The 10,432-nt window shown below is 43.7% G+C and overlaps 1 protein-coding gene across 1 annotated transcript; it reads right to left on the bottom strand.

Annotated features, from left to right (window-relative positions):
* Nucleotides 1–7,416: 7,416 nt before the first annotated feature.
* On the bottom strand, nucleotides 7,417–7,842 carry LOC122913568 (nucleoside diphosphate kinase, mitochondrial-like). The gene has a single exon (XM_044260251.1). The coding sequence runs from the start codon at nucleotides 7,840–7,842 to the stop codon at nucleotides 7,417–7,419; it is 426 nt and encodes a 141-aa protein (XP_044116186.1).
* Between the last annotated feature and the right edge of the window lie 2,590 nt (nucleotides 7,843–10,432).

The raw sequence follows: 10,432 nt of genomic DNA, 5'->3' as shown, positions 1-10,432 counted from the left end.
CCACCACAATCAAGATACATTACAGTTCCATCACCCCAAAGAAATTTTTGAGAGTTAAGCCACGGTTAAATATATCTTCCTTTTGGGATCTTGTCCAAGCGCCTTTCATGTCCCTTATTGGGCCATCTGGCCTTTCCCAGGAAGTTCTTGGCCCTCAAGTTGATGGGAATAGTGAGGCCACTACGTTCACAGTCTAAAAGAGAGGGCTGGCAGCAGCACAAATAAGGCCATCCACCCAAACTCTCAAAAGTCTCCTCAACCTAGGAGGATAGAAAGGAAGAGCAGACCATCAGTGAGACACTCCTGGGTTTGTCAAGAGGCAAATGTATCTCTCTGCTTATTTGGTCTTGGCAGTCTGCCCTGTCTTGGCCTCCTCAGGTACACACAACACACACACACACACACACACACACACACACACACACACACACACCATGCAGTTATTTGCATATGCAATTACACATACATCTAATATACATGAATGCACACATACACATGATCAACCCTATACACAAATGCTCCCTCACATATAAACTCCAACACACAGGTACACAGATACACACACGCATGCGCTCATGAACCACTTCTGGGAAAGTTGCATCACTTATGGACCTTATCTGCAATTTGCTTCTCTTGTTGCTCAACTTCATATTTCCCCATGCCACGAGGCATGAGATGCTTCTTGATACTGACTCTTCTTTGGGGCTTCTTTGTTACTCTGGGATGGTGTCTGATTTTATTTATCTATTTACTTACTTACTTATTTATATTAATGTGTAATGTATTATTTGCCCCAGGGGTACAGGTCTGTGAATCATCAGGCTTACACAATTCACAGCACTCACAATAGAACATACGCTCCCCAGTGTCCATAACCCAGCCGCCCTATCCCTCCCTGCTCACCCCTCAGCAACCCTCAGTTTCTTTCATGAGATTAAGAGTCTCTAATGGTTTGCCTGGGTGGTATCTAATTTTTAACCAATTTTTAACCTCCCTTGTGTCATTGAGAGACATGAGGAGCCTGATGCCTGTTATGAATGAGGTACTGGGGGTAATGGGACAGTTGGGCATGGGAAAGTGAAGCCTGTGTGACTTTTGTGGAGATGGAGTGCTGTCCGGAAGGAGCTGGCTGCCAGAGATGGCTGTGGGTAGATTAGTCTATATCCAGCTGAATCTGTGTTTCTAGTCTTAAGAAAGCCCATATTGTAAAGCATCCGTTTCTCTGTGTCATCAGTGAGATTCATTTAGTTTTGCACATGGTGAACTCGTCACTGAGCATTGGAGAGTAAGGGTTTTGAGCACCTGCAGGGGTTCATCAGCTTTTTCTCGAATGCTGTGCTGTGAACTGGGGACTGGGTGGGTTCTGCCTGGGTGGAGTCAAGTTGATTCCGATCTTGCTGGAGGAAGTACCCCTGTTAGTATAGGTAGAGACTATCTCTGACATGATAAACAAGGCATTGCTAACATTGATTGCTTTGCGGGAAGGAAACAGAGCCACTGGTATCAAAGTCCTTTGTGGTAAGATGAAGAGGGCTCTAGGAGTTTTCAGCAGAGGGCCCTTAAAAGAGGAGGGGCGGGCGCCTGGGTGGCTCAGTGGGTTAAGCCGCTGCCTTCCCCTCGGGTCATGATCTCAGGCTCCTGGGATCGAGTGCCGCATCGGGCTCTTTGCTCAGCGGGGAGCCTGCTTCCCTCTATCTCTGCCTGCCTCTCCATCTACTTGTGATTTCTCTCTGTCAAATAAATAAATAAAATCTTTAAAAAAAAAAAAAAAAGAGGAGGGGCATGAGCTCAGCCCTGAACGGGGTCAACAGGTGAAGGAGGACAATTAATCTGGCAGTAGCTTGGAATGAGCCTTCACTTGGCCCTATCCTCTCTTCAGAGGCTCTATATGGAGTCAAGGTAAGAATGTACAGATGGGAAGTTTAGTGGGAGGGGTATTCTAACCTTCTTGCATATATAGTATGCCAGGTCAGGTGAGGGTCCTCATAGTTGCCTAATAGTGTCTCACCACTTGCTTGTCCCTCTGGGTCCAAGGCAGGCTTCGCTCAGAAGGACAAGGTGGGACTGCTCCTGCTTCCTGAGTTTTTTAGTGGACACAGGCCATTGTCCTAGGGATTTTTGGACCCACATAATTCTTCCTTTTGGAATCACAAGTCTGAGTTGGGGCAGCGAGGCCCTATTCTAAGGCACAAGTGAGATGAGGGGCAGAGGGAAAAGACTCCGGGCTGAGCAGGGAGCCGGACGGACATGGGCTGAATTCCAGGAGTCTGGGAACATGACCCAAGCCAAAAGAAAATGCCAACTGACTGAACCACCCAGGTGCTCCTAAAAAGTTTGAATATTATTTATTTATTTAAAAATTTTTCTTTATTTTGCACTTAAATTCAATTAATTAACAAATAATCTACTATTGGCTTAAGAGATAGAGGTCAGTAATTCATTGTCTTATAGACCATCCAGTGCTCATTACCTCATGCACCTTCCTTAATGTCCATCACTCAGTTACCCCATCTCCCTACCTCTCTCCCCTCCCACAACCCTCAGTTTGTTATTATTTATTTTTGAGGAGATAATACATCATTATGGTTCAAAAAGCACAAGATAACATACAATGAAATATTTCCCTTCCATTTCTTAGCCCAGACATTGTTTCCTTTCCTAGACTTAATAAGTTTTAACAATGTCTTATTTTTTCCAAAAATAGTATATACTTTTGTATATGTTTTATAATTTTGTATATATACTACACAAAAATAGTATATACACTTTATATACAATAAAGAAAGTACATAGTTCGGGGGCCTGGATGGATCAGTTGGTTAAGTGACTACCTTTGGCTCCAGTCATGATCCAGGGTCCTGGGAGCAAGTCCCAGATCGGGCTTCCCCTGCTCTGTGGTGAGCCTGCTTTTCCCTCTCCCTCTGCCTACCCCTCCCCCTGCTTTTGCTCTCTCTTTCCCTGTCAAGTAAATAAATAAAATATTTTTTACGAAAGTACATAGTTTTTATTTTCTTTTTACACAGATAATAACATATTTCATACCCTTGTTTTTCTTCTTACATGTATCATCTAACTCATACAGCAAACATGTGAGACAGGTAATATTATCTCCATTTAGAGAGGTTAAGAAATTTACCTAACATTACAGGTTTTGTAAATGGTAAATTTGAGATTTGAACCTGGGGAATCTGATTTCAGAGACCCGTATCATTACGGGAATGTCATAATGCCAATCTTTTATTCCACTAAAAATCCCAACAGTAAAATTTATAAATCAGGAAACTGGTGCATTTCACATTAAGTAAGAAGGGCTATCTTTTTTTTTATATATATATATATTTTATTTATTTGGCAGAGAGAGAGAGAGAGATTACAAGTAGGCAGAGAGGCAGGCAGAGGGAGAGGGGAAAGCAGACTCCCTGTTGAGCAGAAAGCCTGATGTGGGGCTTAATCTTAATCCTAGGACCCTGGGACCATGAACTGAGCCAAAGGCAGACACATTACCAACTGAGCCACCCAGGAACCTCTACCCTTTCCTTTTTAAAATCTATTATCCAGGGGCACCTAGGTTGCTCAGTTGGTTAGTTATCCAACTCTTGATTTTGGCTCAAGTCATGATTCAGGGTCCTAAGATCGAGCCCTGCATGGAGCCCTGTGTGGGGCTTCACCCTCGGTGGGGCCCCATGCTGGGCTGAGAGACAGTTTAAGATTCTCTCCCTCTGTCCCCTCCTTCTCTCTCTCTGATTAAAAAAAAAAAAAAAAGCTAGTGTCCAAGAAGTAAGCTCAGAACAACTAAAGATTGATGAGTTACCTTGAAATTCAATTATTTTCCTAACTGTGGGTTTTTCCCTCAATTTAAAAATTTGTGGTAAAATAAATGTATATAACATAAAAGTTACTATATTAATCTTATTTAAGTGTACAGTTCAGGGGCACCTGGGTGGCTCAGTGGGTTAAAGTCTCTCCCAGTGTCATGGGATCAAGCCCCACATCAGGCTCTCTGCTCAGCGGAGAGCCTGCTTCCTCCTCTCTGTCTGCCTCTCTGCCTACTTGTGATATCTGTCAAATAAATGAATAAAATCTTTTAAAAAAAAGTATACAGTTCAGTGCTATTAAGTACATTGATAATGTTATGCAATTCTTTTCATCTTGCAAAATGGAAAGTTTATACCCATCAAATAATGACTCCCCATTCTTCTCTCCCCAACAACCCCTGACAACCACCACTCTCCTTTTAGTCACTAGGATTTTGACTAGTCTAGGCAACTCGTGTAGGTGGAATCATATACTATTTGTCTTTTTGTGACTGGTTTATTTTTTAGCATAATGTCCTCAAGTTTCTTCCATGTTGTAGCATGTGTCTGACCTTCCTTTTTTTTTTTTTTTTTAAAGATTTTATTTATTTATTTGACAGAGACAGTGAGAGAGGCAACATAAGCCAGGGGAGAAGGAAAGGGAAAGGGACAAGCAGGCTTCCGGATGAGCAGGGAGCCTGATGCCGGGCTGGATCCCAGGACGCTGGAATTATGACCTGAGCCAAAGGCAGACACTTAACGACTGAGCCACACAGGTACCTCTGATTGTCCTTCCTTTTTAAGTCTAAATAATATTCGAAGGCTAAATAATATTCCAAGATTCCATTCCATATTACATTTTGCTTATTCATTCATTCATGGATGGACACTTGGGTCGCTTCCACATTTTAACTCTTAACACACACTGTCTTGCCCCTTGTTTTTGTTTGTTTGGTTGTTTTTTTTTTCCCCCTTGTTTTTTACATTAACAATATATCTTGGATATTTTCCCATGTCAGTACACAATGAGTCTCCTTTTTGTCTTACAATCTTTCTCTTGCTTGTTTTGTTTTACAAATGCATATTATTTCAAGTCTTGCACAAAATGTAGTTTCTTTGACTTGTCTCCTATAGCTGGATATTTGAATTGTTACCACTTAGCTTTTCTGTTGATCTTTGCTGTTACATACTACAAAGGATATATGTATATGTATGTATGTGTATACACACACACACACACACACACACACACACACTTTTCCAGTTAGTTTTGCTCCAAGATACACCAATGACCTTTTCCCATCTTCCAAAGCAGGTTTGGCTCTGCTCTTGGGCAATCTTTTATGATCATATCCTCCTTCCCCTTTACTTCGGTGTTGCTTTTCCAGGGTAGAGACTTGCAAGGTATAGATAGCCCTGCTATTCCTACATTCCTCCAGGGCAGCACTGACATTCCAGAGAGAAATAAAAGGGCAAATAATCTAGTGTCCCTTCCAACCGGTTTTTTAAAAAGTACTTGTTAAGGGGTGCCTGGCTGGCTCAGTCAGTAGAGCATGTGACTCTTGATTTTGGGTTATGAGTTCAAGCCCCACACTGGGCATAGAGCTTACTTAAAAAAACTGAACTTACTGAATATATATCAAGCAAAAGGAAGCTGATTTGCTAATAGAAATTGTATATTTATATTAAAATGAGGGGTTTATTATATGCATTGTATGTATCATTATGTTTTACACACTATGAAATTGTTTTTATTTCCCAGTTTTTCCATTATTGATATCATTATCCAGCAACCCTCACTAAAAGTAGAGGAAACTTACAAAGTTCCAAAATATTTTTCAAACTATGCTTGGTGATTTTCTGGATTTCATACAACCAAAATGTTTCATGCTTTCAGTAGCTTGTTCTTTTTTCAGTTTTCTTATAACTTTAGAGCCAGGTGATTTTAAAGGGATTAAAAGCTGGACAATACTGTGCTATGCTTTGTTCACTGTTTTTCAGAACTAATAGAATTTTTTTAAAGATTTAATTTATTTATTTGAGAGAGAAAGTGAGTAAGAACAGAGGGGAGAGGGAGAAGGTAGAAGCAGAGGGAGAGGGAGGCTCCGCTGAGCAGGGAGTCAGTCCTACATAGGCTTGATCCTAGGACCCCCGGATCCCAACCTGAGCTGAAGGCAAACACTTAACTGACTGAGTCACCCAGGTACCCCACTAATAGAATTTTTTTTAAAGAATATTTTTATTTATTCATTTAACAGACAGAAATCACAAGTAGGCAGAGAGGCAGGCAGAGAGAGGAAGGGAAGCAGGCTCCCTGCTGAGCAGAGAGCCCGATGCAGCTAGATCCCAGGACCCTAGGATCATGACCTGAGCTGAAGGCAGAGGCTTTAACCCACTGAGCCAGCCAGGTGCCCCACTAATAGAATTTTCTAATGTGTGTGTGTTTGATAAAGGGAGAGAGAGAGATGAAGAGGAGAGAAATCAAGAATGAATGCAAGGTTTTTTGCGTGAGTTGAAAGAATGGGGTTGCCATTTATTGAGATGGGGAAGAATGTGGAAGGGCAGCATTATGGGGGCAAATCAGAAATCTGATTTGGAACATATTAACCTGGAGATGCCTTTTAGACCTCTAAACTGAGATGATAAGAAGTCAGCTAGATAAATAAATCTTGAGTGCAGGGACAGGTTCTAGGCAGAGTTAATATACATAAAGTACTTAAAACAGTGCCTTGGATGTCCTTTTAAGCTAAGTCATGACTCTCTTTTATTCAAAACTCTCTAATACTCTTTAATTTATTCAGAGACAAAGGCCAAATCTTTACAGTGTGCCTACAGAGCTTCCTGTAATCGGCTTCGCCTCAACACCAACATCTTCTACTTTGGTGATAGTAACACTAGCTGCTGTAACAAATAAACTCCACAGCACTGGGGGCTTAACATAATCGAAGTTTACTTCTTGGTCACAAAACAGTCCAGTGTGGGTATTTTTGGTCAGCTGGAGTCTTTCCTCTATGTGCTTGATTCAGAGATCCAGGCTCCTTCTACCATTCTTTAGAACCTCAGAATCCTCTACTTCTAGCTAGTGGTCAGCATGAAAGAGAGAAAAAAGCCTCATTCGCTTCTTTTTTTTTTTTTTTTTTTTTTTTTACACAAAACACAGTGAATTTTAATATCCCACCCATGTTTTGGGGAAGGGAGGTTACATGACACACTTTTGAAGATGCCCTGAAGGTTGTCTAACACTTTGGTCCAGAAAGTGGATCTCTTACTGGCTTAGGATTCTAAAAGGCACGTAAAGTTGGTTGCTCAACCCCTCTGGGCTGGGGTGGGGCAGAAGGTAGACTGGAAGGTGTTCTGGGGCCAACCGGCAAACCACGGTGTGCGCTCAAGTCTGGGACGACAGAGGTAGCTGATCTTGGGCGGCTGCTGGGGTGGCTGCTGGCAGCCTGAGTGCTCATGGTGGGTAGGGCTCTGGTGGCCTTCGTCTGCCCAGTCCACCAGCTCGCTGCTCTGAAACCACAGCTGGATCTCCCTCTGGGCCCCCTCCACGGAGTCGCTGGCATGGATGATGTTCCTGCTGATGTGGATGCTGAAGTCCCCCCTGATGGTGCCAGGGGCAGCCTCAGCGGAGTCCGTGTGTTCTTTTTTTTTTTTTTTTTTGAGAGTCCGTGTGTTCTATCATGGCCCTTGAGGAGCCGACCACGTTGGGACCTTCCCAGACCATGGCCACCACAGGGCCGGAGGTCATGTAGCTGATGAGGGCTGGGTAGAAAGGCTTCCTCTGCAGGTCATGGTAGTGCTCAGCAAGGACTCTCTCTGGTGCCTGCAGCATCTTCATCCCCACCAGCTTGAAGCCCCTCCTCTCAAAGCGCTGGATCACGTCCCCAACAAGCCGCCGCTGCACCCCATCTGGCTTCACGGCAACCAGGGTCCGCTCCCGTGTCCAGGAGGCCCCTCCCGAGCTGGGGCGTACGAACAGTCTCGGGCCAGGGGCCCGCGGACCGCTCAGCAGCCCGGGCAGCGCGGCGCGCCCCAAGAGGCCGCCCATAACCCCCTCCCGCCGGCCTCTGGCTGAGCGCAGAAAGAGCGCGGGCGACTGCCTCATTCGCTTCTTAAATACCCTGACTCAGCAATGACACACATAAATTCCTACACACATTTCATTGGTGAGAACTAGTCACATGGCCACATCTAGATGCAAGTGGGACTGGGAAAAGTTGCCATGTTCAGACAGCTGTTTCCTAGGGACAACTCCACACACTGTGGAAGGAGAATATTTTTTGGTGAACTATAAGCCAAATCCACACACCTTCTACCGTCTTCTACCAGTCCTCCCACCTCAACACTTTCTAGCTGCCTTACCCTTCTTATAACTCCCTTGAACACTCTCTAGGCACACTTTGGTCTCATGCCCTTTCCTGAAATTGCCTTCCTTCAGATGTCCACTTGTTTTTTCTCATGTCCTTCATCGTGAAAGTGGGTGCCCTAATATGCTACTTGGAGTATATAATGTCCCAGATATTTGAAAGTCCTTTTTTCATTGATTTTTAAAAATTAATTTAACAGGGATGCCTGGGGTGGCTCAGTTGGTTAAGCATCTGCCTTTGGCTCAGTTCATGATCCTACGATCCTGGGATTGAGTCCAGCATTGGGCTCCCTGCTTAGTAGGAAACCTGCTTCTCCCTCTGCCTGCCATTCCCCCCTGCTCCTGCTACTTCTCTCTAAGAAATAAATACATAAAATTAAAAAAAAATTTTCAAAGCAATCTTGGGAAAGGTAGAATGATTATTCTTATATTCCAGAGAGGTTAACTGATGTGCCTCAGCTCACACAGCTAGTAAAGGCAGGAATGGGGATTTAAACACTAAATCTAAAGAGCATCCAGTTCTGTTTTCTCTCCGACTCTCAAAAGAAGCAATCATGTTGCCAAACATATTTCCTACTGGGAAGGTGATCACTTTACAGTTGAGTATTCTGGGCCTCTGAGCAGTTACATTTCCCAGGACAAATTAATACAGTTGGGCTTTTGTTTTGAACTTGTGTTTTATGAGTTGAGTTAGTTTGAGAGATCTCCCAGCACCTGGTTGCCCTGGATGCATTGGATAAAAAGTCTCTGGACTTTCAAATTGAGGAGATTTAAGTCTTTTTCAAGTCTCTTCTTCCATATCACCCCCAAGCGATCATTTTAAGATGTCAGTCAGATCTTATCATTCCCCAGCTCAAATTCTTCTACGTTACCACCCCTGACACACTCTACAGGATAGTCTCTGGCATATGAAACCTTTCCTGCTCTGTCCCTCTCCTCTTTCCCTGGTTTCATCCCCTTTTAATTCTTCATTTCGCATAGAAATGAATTATTTGCTGTTGCCTGAATGTATCACTTTATTTTATTTTAAAGATTTTATTTACTTATTTGACAGAGAGATCACAAGCAGGCAGAGAGGCAGGCAGAGAGAGAGGAGGAAGCAGGCTCCCTGCTGAGCAGAGAGCCCGATGTGGGGCTCGATCCCAGGACCCTGTGGTCATGACCTGAGCTGAAGGCAGAGGCTTAACCCACTGAGCCACCCAGGTGCCTCTGAATGTGCCATTTTAATCTGTCACTCCTGGTGATTACCCATGCTTCCTGAAACCTCTTTTTTTCCTCTCTTTTTACTTGAGAAATTTCTTTTGATCCTTAGAACTCAGGTCAGATTGTACTGTCTTCTGGAAGCATTCCCTGACCATCTCCCAACCTGGGGAGATGCCCCAGATGCTGTATAATTATTTAGCTTTCTGAGCCCCCTCTACTGTCTCTGTGTCCCCAACATACAGGATGGGGTGGGGCATCACTCTGAATAGGCTCTGTTAAGCTACCTTCTCCTCCCCATTTTTTTTTTTTTTTTGAGCCCAATACAGGGCTTAAACTCATGACCCTGAGATCAAGACTTGAACTGATATCAAGAACTGAGCTGAGATCAAGTCGGATATTTAACCATCTGAACTACCCAGGCGCCCCTACTCCTCCCCGTTTTGTCCCATGAGTTCAGGCAGGTTACATACAGGGAAGGGCAGGTGCTATGGTTCCCAGTGATGTCAGCTGTGACCGCCAGGCCACCCTCCCCAAGGGAACCAATGCTTGAGAGAAGTACCCAGGAGAGAACCCAGGCAAGAACCCATGGTTTGCCCTTGGGGAAACCAGGTACTTTCTGGAGTCCTTAGTAGCAGCCTGCCAAAGCAAACCTCTTGCTGGAATAGTAATAATTTATAATAATAATTTATAGTAATATGGTATGTCATCTATGTTCCAGGCACTATTATAACCATTTAACCAGTCTGCAAATTTATCTTATGTAACTCACAAAAACATGACTGCTGGCACCTGGAGCGTGCCCAAGGTCACATAGTAAATGACAAAGTCAGGATTCAAATCTGGGCATTCTGTTTCTAGAGCCCATGGTAATAACCTCCATACTATATTATCTTCCTGGCTTCTGATCTCCAGTTTCCTGCCTACCCTCTGTGGGAAACCAAATCAGAGAGTCCCAAGGCAAGGGCTAGGAGGCAAATTTCTCTCCTCCTCATTTCCTACTTTCTCTCAGGACGACGGGCTTAGAGATGGATTTGAGAATTCTCATAAGTGGAAGGGGAGCTCCTAAGTG

Source organism: Neovison vison, chromosome 7, assembly GCF_020171115.1.
Source record: "Neovison vison isolate M4711 chromosome 7, ASM_NN_V1, whole genome shotgun sequence".
In the NCBI taxonomy this organism is placed as follows: domain Eukaryota; kingdom Metazoa; phylum Chordata; class Mammalia; order Carnivora; family Mustelidae; genus Neogale; species Neogale vison.
Note: the sequence above shows the minus strand (reverse complement) of the source record. Positions and strands in the feature narration are given on the sequence as shown.